General features: G+C 54.3%; 3 protein-coding genes and 1 non-coding gene across 4 annotated transcripts; 2 read left to right on the top strand and 2 right to left on the bottom strand.

The window, feature by feature from the left end:
- Positions 1-1238: 1238 nt before the first annotated feature.
- On the top strand, positions 1239-2018 carry BDZ83DRAFT_594054 (metalloprotease 1; the record flags this gene model as incomplete). Its single annotated transcript, XM_060506689.1, has 2 exons — positions 1239-1433; positions 1488-2018. Coding segments are annotated over 2 exons (726 nt in total), but the record flags the coding sequence as incomplete, so codon positions are not given.
- Positions 2019-2412: 394 nt separating this feature from the next.
- BDZ83DRAFT_t325 lies at positions 2413-2501 on the bottom strand. Its single transcript has one exon. It is a non-coding gene; the product is annotated as a tRNA-Asp (tRNA).
- A 6605-nt stretch (positions 2502-9106) lies between these two features.
- BDZ83DRAFT_736142 (malate dehydrogenase) lies at positions 9107-10333 on the top strand (the record flags this gene model as incomplete). Its single annotated transcript, XM_060512988.1, has 2 exons — positions 9107-9227; positions 9318-10333. 2 exons carry the CDS (start codon positions 9107-9109, stop codon positions 9950-9952), a joined length of 756 nt encoding a protein of 251 aa, XP_060357723.1. The 3' UTR covers positions 9953-10333.
- A 759-nt stretch (positions 10334-11092) lies between these two features.
- BDZ83DRAFT_594045 (kinase-like domain-containing protein) lies at positions 11093-12756 on the bottom strand (the record flags this gene model as incomplete). Its single annotated transcript, XM_060506687.1, has 5 exons — positions 11093-11724; positions 11785-12099; positions 12171-12237; positions 12357-12489; positions 12644-12756. 5 exons carry the CDS (start codon positions 12754-12756, stop codon positions 11093-11095), a joined length of 1260 nt encoding a protein of 419 aa, XP_060357722.1.
- Between the last annotated feature and the right edge of the window lie 2846 nt (positions 12757-15602).

The following is a 15602-nucleotide window of genomic DNA, read 5'->3' as shown; positions in this document are numbered from 1 at the left end:
GCTCACAGGATCAGATAGTAGTTCAATGCAAAGAAGAGGCTGCGAAAGCTTTCGAGCGCTGGCTAAAGACAGTACCGGAAAGCCATATGATCGTCTTCTCGGACGGCTCCAGGGCGACGAACGGAGCCGTGGGGTACGGCTTCGTCATCTACCGAGACTCCAAACGCATAGCGCAAGGGTGCGGCCGACTCGGACTAGCAGAAGTGTTCGACGCCGAGGTCGAAGGGGCGCGAACCGGCCTCAGAAGGGCTCTGCTCACCAATCGCGGTCATCCAATCCACATATGTATCGACAACACCAGCGTTATACAAGGCATCCGCGGCAAGGCGCCGGACTCGTCACAAGACGCGTTCCTCGAAATCCAAGAAGCGGCCAGGATATTTGATATACGGACGCACTGGTCCCCGGGACACCAGGGCATCGAAGGAAACGAGGCCGCGGACCGGCTGGCCAAAGAAGGAACGACACTGCCGGCGCGGATGGGTCAAATGGCAACACTAGCGGGCATCAAGCGGCTTGCAAGGGAAAAATTACAAAGCCAGCACAGGAGATGGTGGTATAAAGAGCGAAGGCCGCGGTACGCGGACTTGGGGCTTGAGGCAGCTCTGTCCAGCCCTCCTGAACTGGCCTTGCCGCGGGCTACGTTACATCACCTGCTGGCGGCACGATCGGGTCACGGGGACTTCGAGCAATATCACCGACGTTTCAACCACGACGACGCTCTAATGATGTGCTCTTGTGGAGAGGCGAAAGACGTGGACCACCTGGTCTACTGTCGACTAACGCTGGCGAGGAGGCAACGGTGGCCGACCCTCCACTCTCGCAGTATGCCCGAGCCCATAGGTCCTATGGGATCTCTCGAGGCCTACTTCAAGAGATTAATCACCGACCCACGAGGCTTCGAGGCCTTTCTCCGCGTGACGGACTTCTTCCAGAAGATCTGTCTGCGGTAGCAGCATCCACACCTAGGTAGATGTGAGTGCGGACTACAAAGAACCTCCCGATTCCAAGGGACGATTTGGGAAAGAATGAAACTGGGGCACCAGCGGGAACCGGGGACAGACAGAACGCGTAGTGGCCACAAGGCATGATTTGGAGGACGATGTAAAGAGACGACGTACTGTAGAGTAGGTAGCCTTGGCTCACGGCCCTCCACGCCATATACCCTTCGGGAGGTCTGCGGTAAGGGCTCTAGCCCGGCCGCCACGGCGTTAAATACAACAACAACAACAACAACATTGAGTGCCTCACTGGCACAGGCATCCCTGCACTCCCCAACTTCGTTCTGCGGAACCCCGGACCCCAGCGACCATCAAATCGCCAGATCGCTAGCAGGCAGAGACGTGAGCAGCGGGAGCAGCCTCCTCGCAGCCAACATTTCCGTCCCAGTCTATCTCCATTCAATCGCCCCCAATGAGACGGCTCTCTTGAGTGTAAGAACACGCTCCGTGTATCAACCAAGGTTGCCGAACTGACCTACGCCCCAGCAAGCCACCCTCGAGGCGCAATTCCAGGTCCTACACGACACCTTCAGCAAATACGGCATCACAATGACCCTGGGCGGCACCTCCCGCACCGTAAACGCAAGCTGGTCAACAGTCACAAACCCAACCGACGAACTCGCCATGAAATCCGCGCTCCGCAAAGGCACCTACCAATCCCTCAACATCTACGTGCAAGCCATCCACCCGACCCTAGGCCGCTGCTTCTACCCGGAAGCAGACGCCTTCCCCGGATCCGAGACGTTCATCCTGGACGGGTGCCAGATCGACGCCAACACAGTCCCCGGCGCGGACTCGCCCACGGGGAACGATCGCGGGTACATGGCGGTCCACGAGGTCGGACACTGGTTCGGGCTGCCGCATACCTTCCAGGGAGGGTGTACGGGAACGGACTATGTCGATGATACGCCTGCGCAGGCGACGCCATCTTGGAATTGCACGCTTGGGCAGGACACATGTCCCGATCTGCCGGGCGTGGATCCTCTCTACAACTTCATGAATTATCAAGCAGAGTAAGTGTTGGCACCAGAAGATGCGTCGGCCAAGTTGAGTGTTTGACTGACAAAACCTGTAGTAACTGTTGGAACGAGTTTACGCCTGGACAAGTCAAGCGAATGCATGAGCAGTGGGCAACGTTTAGAGCAAACAGCACAGTCTAAAAGTTAAAAGGTTATTCTTTACTCGTAACCTTGAAAAAACATCAGCTTAAATAGAGCCAATGTGACAATCTTGTACTCGATTCGATACTTGCATACCCCCACGGACCTACCACGGATGCACCGCAGGTATCCCGGACCTGGACTACGCCGCACCAGGTCGTCTGCTTCTCAAAAAAAAAAAAAAAAAAATCACCCGAAAGCACTCTTGGACCAAAAAAGTATCCGACAATGATGCAAAAAGGCAAAAGAAACTCCTCGACGGGGAATTGAACCCCGGTCCCCTGCGAATCGTTGAATCTTCAATGACAAGCAGATATCCTCACCACTAGACTATCGGGGATTGGTGGATGTGTGCATCCAGTGATAGTTGGTTAAGTGGGGTGGCGGCAAGCTGACCTATATAGTGCTACCAAAGTGGGGCCAACAGGCCTCAGCGCACCACTGTGCAGCGGCCTGGTCTATCGCCCCTCAGACAATCTTGCGCATGAACGAAGGGTAATGAATTGCTTCTTGATGGACTTCTTGATGGATGGAACGGAAAGTGTGTTCTCTACTGAAAGTCAATATGGAGCCTTCAAGAGATGCTGCCGTTGGTGTTGTAAATAGGAGCATGCATCTCACAACCCTTACCTTTTGCCAGTAAGTCCGGTCAGCACACACACCTCATCCTTCAAGAGCCCACCACTCCAACGGCGAGCCAAACATAAATGGCGGGGTTCACAGCAAAGGCTCACCTGTCAAGAGAGAATTTTGGCTTACACGCATCGCCGGAGATGGTGGCCCGCATAACACACCTATTGGGCCCGTCAAACGCAACCAAAGAATCAGCCACGTATGAGGCGACCGAGGCCTCGACATACCTTGGACATTCTCTTGCTCGATGACTTGGAGCTTCTCGTACAGAGCCAGACAAGAGTGTCAAACGCATCAAGACTGCCTCGCGGCCATTGAACCGGCCACAATAGCCGCCATAGGGAGCCTGAAGCCTCTGTGACCATCAACCGTCACCGGTCAACTGCGAACCAACAAGTCCAAGCGACTCGGAATACGCCTCGCCGGTGCAGGTAGACTTCATCATGTGAGGGCCAAGCCAGGATCGAGACTGCCATGCTGGCCACCCTCCTGTCCATCCGGTCTGGCTTCCAACAGCGTCAAGAATGTCAATCATCAGCAAACATCCGACATCCGCGTCACTAGCGCCAACAACATGACCGTCGCATCACCGCATCATCTTCAACGTAGCCGACAAGCGCATTTCACGCCCGACCCTCCTCGAGGCCAAGTGGCCAAGCAAACTAAACGGGAAAGGAACAGACGAGACTCCAACTGACAATCGCTAGCGCGATAAAGGCAAGCAAGCTCAGCAGACCGCGGCTGTAGGCGGTGCAAGCGAGGTCAATAGCGTGTGCTGGGGAACGATAGGCACTCTGTCGTGATACCTACACTGGAGCAATGCAGCATTGCAGCAGGCAGTCCAACGTTGGCATGCGACGTAAGCGCCCATGCTCAGGACGATGAGCGTGGGTGATTGGTCCGAAGAACGCCATGCGGCCGCCGCGGTCCACTGCCGCGATAGTTAGGAGAGACTGCTGAAATTGGAGAAAGTGCTTTGTCGGTTATCTGCAGATGAGCTACGGCAGGCTGTGCCTTAGTCCGCCTGGGTGCTGCTGGAAGCGGGAAGACTTTCTGTCTGTGTGACATGAACTGGCCGTCGAGTGTGCTTGTAAAGAGGGGGACCGCAGAATCGCGTGATGGCACTGACGGCCTCATGTGCGAGCCCCTCTTTAGAAAGTCTCTTCTTCACAGCCATGAACGATGTATCTCGGAAAGAGTCCGAGCAACGTAGAAGATGCAGAGGAAAGGAAAATGTTGTCCAGATGCCATCGCAGCCGCTTCGGCTTGCAATTTCGGGTTCAGAAAGCTTGGTGTGCTACTCTGCCAGACCTCATCCGCGCGGCACGTAGCGTCGAAAGCTCTCGTGGAGGGAACATCGGCCTCTGGACAGCTTGCATACCCATCCGTGATCCGTGGTTTGTTCAAAGTTCCAGAAAACGGTGAGAAATGCAGGATTGCGGCACGTCTCTTGGCCACGTTTTGAACCTCATTCTTGCAAGTCGAAAACATGCTGCAGTCTCCAAAAACTGTGCTGTCGACGGAGGCAGTCATGTATTTGATAATGTGAGTTGGATGCTTGATGTCGATCAGACGGTCATAAACACAAGGTGCCACCCTCTTGGGTCAACCGGTCGGAGGAAAAAAGACCACGGTCCAACGTTCTCCCAGCAAAGAAAAAGCCGATTCGGCAGCCTGCGCCTCGTTGGTCAAGCCAACTTTCCAAATACGATCGTCTCGGGAGGTTGACATCAAGATCAGTGACCCAGGCTCAATTCCGACCTGGCGTCTTCGTTGCTTCAAAAGGCACCACGCAGCACGACGGAACTGTTAGGAGTTTCCAAAGTCGCATCTAGTCCCTGTAGTTCAGGAGGCAGTGATTGCTATCATTCAAGGATGTGATGCTCGGTTTGATCGCCGACACACTGGCGAAAGTATGGATGAACCCCAAATGTAGGGCTTCGCGAAAAAGGATGATCCTCCGCGTAGAAGTGGGTTTGTTGGGTCGTCTGGAGATGAATTCCTGGAGACCAACAAAGTTGAGCAACGGGGACAGCTGGGAACTGAAGGGATTCGCAGAGGCTGTGGTCAGTGCGCTGTGCTCTGAAACGTAGGCTAAGGCTTAGTGGCCGTTTGAAACGGGGAGTTTCCCCTCGCTTGGAGACCCCAAGGGAACGAATCTCAGCTCATCGTCTTTCAGTCGCCCGCAACGCGACAGTCAGGAGGAATTGGCTTTGGCGTCTCTGACAAGTCATGCCTGATCAGACAACCTGCGGGCGGCGCGGAATATTTGAGACGCCATCGAACACGAGGACTTCATCCCATGTCAATGTTTGCGATCGGCTCAGGGGTTTAGATTTGCGTGCAAGGTTGCCGGTAGTGCTTGTCTTGGCCTGATCATGTCGTTGGCTATCTCCCTGGCCGGCCAGCCGAAGTCCTGGTTGATGGATTGAAGCATTGATCAAGAACCAACGTGTCGAGAATTTCGCTGAACTCGTGTGGCACGTCTTCGTGCCTGAAGCCATCGTGAAATCGATTGCTATAAGCCTCGAAAGCTGACGACGGTTGCGACACTTGTGATTCAGGTGTTCGTACAAGAAGCTTATTTCCCAACGGAGACTCCGCAGCCCTGTTCCCACAATTTCGCATTCAAAGTTCAGACCTGAGGGAAGTGTGTATTGAATCTTCAGGACACGGAGCTCCGTGTGCGCCCGTCGTCGGCTTCAAGGACGAGGCTGCTCCGAGTTTGAGTCGTGCGCAAGGAACCGTTGAATAGGCACCGGTGGCCGGCACCGTCAGATTCAGCATTCCGGAGAGCGACTTTTTACCCGGTTGCCCCTGAGGAGTTTAGCCGAATCTGTAACACTGAAGCTGCCCAAAGTCAGTAGCATTAGAAATGTCACCGGCGTGGCATTGCAGATCCCCAAACATTGTGACGTGACTGTGTGAGGTTTCAGGTTCGAGATGTTGGCTCGTCAAGCTGTAAGGGAGTTGCCATGATACCATGGAGAAGTTGGATCTAGAGATCTCGTCAGGAGAAGGGAGTTCCAGTCGCGTCTGAATTAAAGTGTTGTCGTGATGTGATGGCATGGAGGAGATCAGTGGAGCAATGGCCCTGTCCGCCACTGTCCCCGTGGTGAACAGTGCGCTCTTGCGAGGTTGCAAGGAAACGAAACGTTCTGGACGCAGGGAGAAGGGCGCCGAGAAACGGGAGAAACGGCCGGTTGAGTCGGAAGTTGCGGACGGTGGAGCTCATAACCGGCTGAACCTTCGTAGAGTACTCCGGGGTTAACCAAAGGTGATGCCGAAGAGTTCTCGGAACGAGATGACTACAGATAGCCAAACGAGATTGGCAAGTCTTTTCGCGACTGCCACATTTTCGCGTCCATGTGTATTTTCGGCCTACAGACCGAAAAGTGATTGCTTCCCAAAAATAAAGAGACCTGCCTTTGGTCAGAAGCCCGCTTCTTGAGCCAGTCAGCAGGAGGGTGGACCTCTCAAGATCTCGGTCCTCCGAGTAGCCGTGCTATATTTCGAGTGTCTGCTTAGCGGAAGCATGGCAGCCGACCCCCGCCACCGTCAGCCAGTCATCGTGGCTCGAATGCGGATTAGCGGCGGGCAGAAGAGGCGCACGAGGATGGAGTCGTGAGGGGTTGAATAGACCGCCTAGCCGCGCCCACCCGCGATGGTCTAACAGTCTCGAGGAAAAACGGAATGGTGAGGTGACATTATAGACGTTCAAATGACAGACTCGACTCCTGTGAGGGTACCGAAAGCGACCCTGGCACGCCACCAGCGCCACATTGAGGAGAACCAGGTGGGTTGCAGTAGAAGAAATGAGGTATTTTGACGACGCGAGAATGAAATGGACCGACAAGTACGAATTCTGTATGCGTATTAGCAGACGTCTTACTTGGACTCGAGGGTCTTCGAGACAGCGACATAGAGGGCCAAGGTTGCAAAACAGGCGACAGAGTTGGCACCATGTCGGCTATCTTGGACCCAGTCCCATAGGATCTTGGAGGGTTCCGAAGATTCCACAAAGCCAAGAACGGGCTCAGAGACAACCAAGAGTCTTGGCTTCTGGAGACCCGCGCGCTTTGCAACGTATTACAACGTGCCTCAATAGCCAAGAGAGTAACCAAGATTGACTGTCAGCGACTCGCTGACAGACGCCATGTTCTCTCTGGATGACAGCGTCGTTCAAAGAGTGAGTCAGCCGCGCCGTCTATTTTGCTGTAATTCCTTTCTTTGATGAGTTGATCTAAACCCGCGCATCACCGCGCCAGGGTCAGCACTTGGTTCGTAATCTTCGGAAGATGAGATTGCCGCGGCGTTGGTAAGTTCTGACTTGTGGCTGTGTGGCACGTAGGATTGTCACTCTGCCCTCGGGGTTGTGGTATATGATTCCAGACGCAGTCAGACGGGTGGGACATGAGCCATGCGATGCGATGCCATGCGATGTCATGGACTCATGGTCGCCAGGCTCACTGTGCAGGGTTCTAGTATTCCACAACTCGTGGCCGCCTTCTACGAGGCCAGGATCCGCATAGGCCGGCCGAGCTCAGGTTGACCGCAGCAAGATTTGACTGCCCGTGACGGTGTACGATGGGTGGACGTGCAGCACTGCAGAGAACGTGGTGTGCCATATGGTAGACTCATACACAGTAGAGGCAGAAGAAACGGTCGGAATTGTGAAAAGTGACGGTTGACGGAAGAAGCTACAAAGGGCCGGCAAACAGGCCCCTCCCAGCCACTGGCAACCCCACCACCTTCTCTCCTGCCGTCTCCAGGTCCATTGGTCAGCTGCCTTGGTGCCTTGCGACCTTAGACGCGCATTGCGCCAGGCATCTCCGCAGTCTGCACGTGTACGTACCGTTGTCCTCGAATGTACGTACCTCTCAGACGTCCTCTGCGACCTGCCGTTTTCTTTCCATCCTCCTTGGCCTCGACCCCCTTCGTCTCATGTCCAACCAGGAAGAGGGCAACCTTCTGTTCTGCCTCAAGGAACTTGTCCAAGATCCTTGTCTATCCATTCTGTCGGCTTGCCTTGCGAGAAACCGACTCCTTTCCCCCTTCTGGGTGGCACAGGAAGACGACACCGTCACGACACGCATACTTATCATACCCATCTTCATCCCAAAAGATACCCTCCCGCCTCGCGTTCTGCCTCCAAGAGTCAAAGCTACCTACCCACCTTGGATCAAAGGATGCCCTCAACGGTAACGGCAGGGTAACCCTTCCAGACGGCAGCGACATGAACCTCCAAACATGGACCAGGGGCAATGGCACGGTAGGTAGCATCAGCAACACAAGATGAGCATTGGTACATTCCCAATGGGTTGCGTCCGTGTTTCCTTTCCTTTACTCGGTCTGTCTAGTCCGTATCTCGCTCTCTCTCCAGCGTTCCCATCCTGCTGCACTCATCATGGACTACATCCAGATGCCATCATGTACCCTGGCTAGGAGACCCAAAGGCACGATCCCCCCTTGCTCCGCCTTGCATTCTGAAAAGGAAGCCTACCTTGTCAGACCCGAACCCCAAGTCTAAGTGCGCCTCCTTCGGGTGTGTGTGTGCGTGTGCAAGTGTGGTGTGGATAGATGGATCTCTACCCTCACCTTCACACTGAGATGGGTGGCAGGGTTCGGTCGTCCGTCCGTCTCACCCACAACTCTCTTTAGTCTTTTCTCCCCCCTTCCTACCAAGCTTTCGAGCAACGAGCAACAGACTTTGATGATATAAAGTCCATCTCCCAGTTCCGTCCCGTCTTCTCAATCTCCCGGGCCGTCTCACAGCATAAACCTTCCTCATCTCTTCGACGATTTCCTTGTTTCCAACTCTCGATTCGAATCACTGCTTTGGAAAACACATTGTTCATCCATCCTCATTTGTCTCTCAATTTCATATTTAGTGGTCCCCGTCACCCACGTTAGCTCTGCGTCTCTGTCTCGGTCAAAGAAGCACCACCTCAACCACCCCAACCCCATCGCAGCGCGTTTAAGCGCCGTACCTATTCTCAGCTCAAGGAATTGCTCCACACACCAATCCCGCCCCCCCGGTCTTGTCTCTAAACGGCCCGCCGCATTCCCCATTTCCTAACCGGAGCCGACGCAACCTGCCTGTTTCCCTCCAAGGAAGCGATCTAAGAAAAGAAATCACTCCAATCTCTTATTCCGGCCCTCGTGTGTGTCGTGCATATTTTCGGTGTGGTGGCCTGGTTGCTACTGCGTATATCTTTTACCCTTCTCCCGCCTACTACTCGCGTTTACACACCTGATCACCCATCCAACACCCGCGGATCACCACACTCTTCTCCTCCTCTAACAGCCAACATGCTCGCCAAGAACTTCCTGTTGCTGGCCTCCCTGGCTCTCGTCTCCGCCGCCCCGGCCAAGAGACAAGCCGGCTGCGTCTCCAAACCCACGGCTCCGACCCTCCCCGTCAACGGCAATGGTATGTAAACTAACAACACCAACTTCAACCTCATAAAAAAACATAATAAGAAAACATAATAAGAAAACATGACTAACACTCACACTCAAGGCGTCGAACTACCCGCCCCGGCAGCAGACCTGGTCCTCAAGCACATCGCCCTGGGCCACGGCATCCAGAACTACACCTGCACCTCCGTCAACGCAACCGCCATCACCGCAACAGCAACCGGCGCCCTCGCAGGCCTCTACGACGCTCAACCCCTCTACCCCGCCACCGGTCCCGCCTCCCTCGCCTCCGTCGACATCTTCAACGGCCTCACCACAAACGCAGTCTGGTCCACCCCCCTCCCCCTAACCTCCGACGGCACCACCAAATTCGGCGCCTCCGCCACCTCGCCCTTCCCGGCCAAAGCGGACCTCGTCATGCCCGGCATCGCGCCCATGAAGCAGCTCGGCGTCCACTTCTTCGACAACACGGGCGTGCCCACCTTCCAGGTCGGCGAGGATCTCTTCAGGGGCGCAAAGCTCAACGGCACAAAGGCCCCGGCCTCCGCTGACGTCGGCCCGGAGAAGACCGGCTCCGTCGACTGGCTTTTGCTCGGTGACAAGGGCGGCAGCAAGGGTGTCACTGCCGTCTACCGCGTCGTCACGGCCGGCGGTGTCGCGCACCAGTGTACCACCCCCGGCGCCACCGACAGCGTTCCGTACGCGGCGTACTACTGGTTCTACGGCCCCAAGGCATGAAGATAGAATCTTGGATCTCTCACTGGGATGACTCTGCGGTATGAGTCTGGCGTTTAAAAATTAAATTGGGGCACAACGGCGTTCAACGGTTCTCGGATACCGAGGTTCCTCCTTTTTTACAAAACTCGGAATAACTTTTCTTCTTCATCATTCACTCACCAAAATATTTGGATTATATACCCCCGGCACGGACGGATCACGGGTTCGGGCTCACTTGAGACATAATGTGGCTATTTTCTCACTCGAGGAGAGAAAGCATCGCAGATAGATGTTGGGGCTTCACATGCTGTCGCTGTCACTCTCCGTTTCTATTTCAATTGTATCTACTTTGGCGTTCGACGGTACATAGGCTCCTGGACAAACAAACTACTTATTTACATGTTACACCTCGCATCTAGCGTCTTCACACTGTACATCGTGCTGCTTTGATTGACCCTTATAGAACAATGTCAAAAACTCGAGAGATCGTTTCAACTAAGCTCAGGGTAAGAAAGTAAAACAGCCACATGACCTTTGCTTGCGACGCGCTCCGCATCATCGTTCATGTGAATCTTTGGACGTAAACTTGCTTCAGTATAGGATGCTAAGCACCGGACAGCCTGTGGAAAACTCGCCTGACAAGCTCAACTCAAACTTGCATACGTATGCCGCCATCCAGGCCCTCAGTGCACCACTTCACATAACCGAGATGAGAAGTATTCATTCCCTGCGGGCACATCACACACGAAGAGAGATTAAGAATCGACCCGTAGCCGCCCAAAAGGGAGCAGCACTACAAGCGCGGCATCGCATCATGGGGAATTAAGTAAATTTGGGGACTGCTGTCATCTTTGTCGTGTTCATCCAACCCCTCGGGCGATCCAGTCCCCCAATGCCTCGACTTTGTCCTCCTCTTTTCTTCTTTCTTCTCTTCTCTCCTCCAGGTGGAAGAGCGGTCGTCATTCAAGATCAATGCCAACGTCTTCTAGCGCTTCTCTCCCTCCTCTTCTTCACCCAACGTGTAAAATCGCGGAATGACATCACATCCAAAACAGAATTCTGAAATTGCCCGCCAGAGTTTGCGAACCAAACACCGATTTTGCTAGTCATTCATGCGCGATTTCGCGCAGCGCACCATTCCATGAAGAACTTGCATCGGCTTTATCTCCGGTGATCGAGGCCACCAGCAAGGTCCGCCTCCAGGCCGCCTCCTTGGCCGCCGTACTCTTGAGGTCGAGGGTCCGAAGAGCTCCATCCTTGGTTGCCTCCGGTGGGAATTGGCACTTGACCGCCACCCTGCTGTCCAGCAGCCTGCGTGCCGGCCTGGGTAGCTCCAGGGACGGTGCGGACCAACTGGCGGAAGCGGTAGACCTCATCCAGGATCATCTTGCGCATGTCGCCGACATCTTCAACGACCTCAAAGTCGAAGTTGAATGTCGTGGGGCAGTCGGGCTCGTCGGAAGCATCATGCCAGATGTGCAGGTAGGGGTGCTCGAGAGCTTGCTCGACGCTGATACGGCTCGACGGATCAAAGGCAAGCATGCGGTCGAGAAGGTCGAGAGCGTCAGGGTTGGCCTGAGGGAACAAGCTAGGGAAGGTTTTCTTGGGCATGAAAGGAAGGTTGCGGACGTATTCCTGGGCGCGGGGCGAGCCGATGCGGGACAAAGTCTCTTCGTTGGGGGTTCCGAGAATGTGCAGGATCTGGTTCAGCTGGTCGACGTAGTCACGACCCTTGAAGAAGGGACGGCCTCCGAGAAGCTCGGCCAAAATGCAGCCAACGGACCAAACATCAACTATCGTGTGGTTAGCATCTCACTGAATTGCAATGATGCGACGCCTTCTGGGATACGTACTAGCTTTGGTGTAGCTTTGGAAGCTCAGCATAATCTCAGGAGCACGGTACCATCTGGTAGCAACATATTCCGTCATGTAACCAGCATTTTCCTCGGGGTCAACGGAGAAACCACGCGCCAGACCGAAATCGCAAATCTTGAGCTCGCAATCGGCATTGACGAGCAGGTTACCGGGCTTCAAATCGCGGTGCAGAACGTTGGCGGAGTGGATGTACTTGAGACCGCAAAGGATCTGGTAGATGAAGGACTGGAAGTGGGCGTCGGTCAGCGGTTGGCCGGATCGAATGATGGCTGCCAAATCGCATTCCATGAGCTCTGTAGCACAACAGATGAGTTAGCACAGCTGATTCGGTCGGGACGGCGGATGCACGCGGTAGAAAGCGTACCCTCGTAGAGATATGTCTCGTTGAAGTTATCGGGTCGGGGAATGTCCATATCGTAGAGGCAGGTAATCTGTCACAGCAAGCAGTCAGCATCACTTTTCTGGCGTGGGCGGTGGTGCAGCCGCGTGGCGATGAGGCTGCGCGGGGTTCGTGGGACAGCTTCTAGAGCGGGCAGAGGGGAGGACTCACGTTGCGGTGTCCCCTGAAGTGCTGGAGCAGCTTGATCTCGCGCAAGGCGCGCTTGGCGAGGATCTTCTTGCTAAAGACATTTGTGACCTTCTTGATGGCGACGCCCTCCTGGGTCTGGTTGTTCACGGCGGCGCTGTGTGAGGGGAGTATTCGTCAGCTTCTTGGCCAAATGGCGGGGCAGCGGTGGTGGTGGTGGCAGCAGCATCAGCATCAGCAATCAGCACCAGCAGCGCAGACAACGACAGCCGATGGGATGAGGGGAAGAGCAGGTTAAAGGTCGCACGCACCAGACAATGCCGTAAGCTCCCTGACCGAGCTCCTTGGTTACGGTGTATCGCTCGTCGACGATGAAGTCCTGGTTGAAGACCTTAAAGACCTTGCGTCCTTGCAGGTCAGCCATGTTTGCGAAGTTTGTGTGCTGTTCGTTTGGGGGAGGTTTTCGAGTTGGTGTTGGGGTTGGAGCTGTTGTTTTTTCGAGCTTGGAGGATTGGCGTGTCGGGCTTGACGAGAAATCGAGGGGTATCTTTGGCGAGTCAATCGAGGCAAAGGTGGGGAAGCAAGCAAGGAATGCGATGCGATGCGACAGTTGCGGAACAGACAGGGTAGCGGGATCAACCGAAAAAGAACAGCTCGTCCAAGCAACAGGAACAGCAGCAGTAACAACGCTCGACGAGTAGACGGGGGGAAGGCAGGCTATATCATAAAGGTAGGTAGAGCGGTGTCTGGTGTTTTCTTCGGAATCTTTCCTCGGTGAAATATGCTGGATGACAATGCGGTGTCGCCGGAACAGTTCTCGTCTTTGTCCTGTAGTGGAGGGGTGAGTTGGGATGAGATGTGTAAGGAAGAAAGACGGGAGGAGAGGAAGTGAGCAGAGGGAGGAAGGTCCAAAAGATATTGTGCGAATCCTCAGGTACCTAAGGTAAGGTAAGGAAGGTAAAGTAACGGGCAGGAGCAAAAGATAGGTGAAGTAGAGGTACCACACCACGGAGTGTACCTTAGGTGTTAGGATAGGACGACGGGGAAATGGCCTTGAGGGGAATTGGGGAGGGGATGATGGGACTGGACGGGATCAAATGGGATGGCCAGACCGGGAGACAGCGCCTTATGGGATGGGGCATTCACGGTTTGAGGCAAGAAAAGGCGATAAAATGGTCAAAGGCACGAGCCGAGGGGGAGGGTTCCATTTGGGAGGGACTGCCATGGACCTGACATTTGGATAGTGGACTGGACTGGAACCTGACCTTCTGGGCCCTGAATAGGGACAGAAAGCAACAAGGGAAAAGGCAGCTGGAAAGGGGGAGCAAGGCAAGCAAGCTGCTGCATTGGCACACTCCATTTCATTGAAGACAAGTGGGATCTGTGGGCTGGCTTGACTTGAGGATTGTGACTGGACACTGGATGCTTGAGTCTTGACATCTGGAGATGATGAGACTTGGCCCAAGGCTGAGTGCGGTGAAATATTGGTTACGGGTACCTGGTACCTTGGGCGACACATGTGTGGATGTATCCGTACTTCTTCTTGGTACCTTGTTCAGATTGATGATGGGATATTTGCAGGAGAACGAGTGGAAGAGAGGGGTGAGAGGGGTACGGAGAAAGGTACTGACTGGTTACTTGGCTAGTGGGCTGGAGCTCCCCCCGTCCCGTTCTCTTGTCTCTGCCTTACGAGGTAGCCCCGGGCATGTCGCATCACTCAATGTACTGGTGCTACTAGAGTACCTGGTGCCTAGCTACTTTACTTGAGCAAAGTAGTTGGGCCATCTTCAATCCAGTCTAATCACAGTCAAGCAAATGGGTACATCAAGAGCTCGAGATTCTGAGCTTTCTGCGTGGGAACATGGGAAAACCGCAAGGTACAAGGAACACTGGAAGCTGCTGACGTTAGGCCGGAAGCGACTTGGCGTGAAGAGACGTGGGGACCCACACCACGATCCCCAGTCCCGCACTTGATTTGCTGGCTGGCTCATTCCGCGAGCCCTCATTGGTTCTATCCTCAGATGAAAGGCTCCATTTACATCGGGCCAGTAACCGCTGAGCATCGTGAATGGACTTTTGGAGATGCAGCTTTTTGCAACCGCGCGACAAATCACCACCATGGATCATACAGACAACCCTCACTCAAATTCCCGGTTGAGAATTGAAAATGGGTCCAAGTGCTGGCCCCCTTTTACGCGAGCAGAAACAACCTCATTTTCGCAGATATATTCAGCATGAGCGCCTACACCAATGACCATCTCTGACACCTCAATCAAGATTCTGCAATGGGTACGAGAGTTTGGGATACGAAGACTGCAATCTCTCTGCTTGATGCTGCATCCCAACACACAAGAAGAACAAAGTTTGTACTTTGGAATGCAGTGGCGCCTCAGCGCCGGCTGAAGAAGAAGACCCAGGACTTTGGACCCTTGAAGTGAGACACTTTTCGACTGTCAGACCTTCAGCCTGGCCCGCATCTGGCCCAGATGCGAGCACCGTCAAAACTTTGAACTGAAGGCCGATTCAGCCGCGCCTCATCCACGATCATAAAGGTCGGAATGAGACGAACCAAGCAACTGCACCCAAGGCAGGTTGCTGAAAATGTATGCTCTAGGCTACCCCTCTCTTCCATAGTCAGAACGCACCACTGCATTATCATGTAAGCTTAGATGCGTCAGCATCAGTATTCCTAATTCGCAGGATCCCGAGATATCGCACCTCATCCAACACCACAGCCCTCGAGGGATCTGCCGTAAGCAGTCACGCAGTTCGTCCACCGTCTTTTACGCAGTCATCCTCGACGGCGTAGGGTAAGCTGCTGCTCCCATTATTGGGCAGCACTACCATAGCAGTCCAGGTACATCGACAGCACCTCTACGTGCGTACTGGACACATAGGGCTGAAGAATCCCTGAGCTCTATCACGAACATCTGTCCAAACAGTGCTGGTTTCCAAGTATTTCTTTCCCTCGGGCCGCCTGGTGCTCTACAATGTTCTTATGCGATGCCAAGGCTCAAGTAGCTGCTCGGTGCCGCCGCCAAAGAAGCTAGCTTGCGCGTAGCCGACATCCCGAATCCATCTCGCTTAGGCACCTGGACCCCTCGAGCTGTCTTCAACGGCGTCTACGGCTCCATCCTCATCTGGCCGTCTTGCCGTTGTCCTGCACTTTGCACCTGCATTGGCTGGCAACTGCATGGAATCTAATCTTCTATATGCATCTTGTAGCTGTGGAATCAATCAAACCAAAGACACGCTTAAATGCTCCTCCTT

This window comes from Colletotrichum acutatum (genome assembly GCF_030867785.1).
Source record: "Colletotrichum acutatum strain CBS 112980 chromosome Unknown BDZ83scaffold_234, whole genome shotgun sequence".
Taxonomy (NCBI): Eukaryota; Fungi; Ascomycota; class Sordariomycetes; order Glomerellales; family Glomerellaceae; genus Colletotrichum; species Colletotrichum acutatum.
The sequence above is the reverse complement of the archived record's forward strand: the minus strand, read 5'-3'. Positions and strand labels throughout refer to the sequence as shown.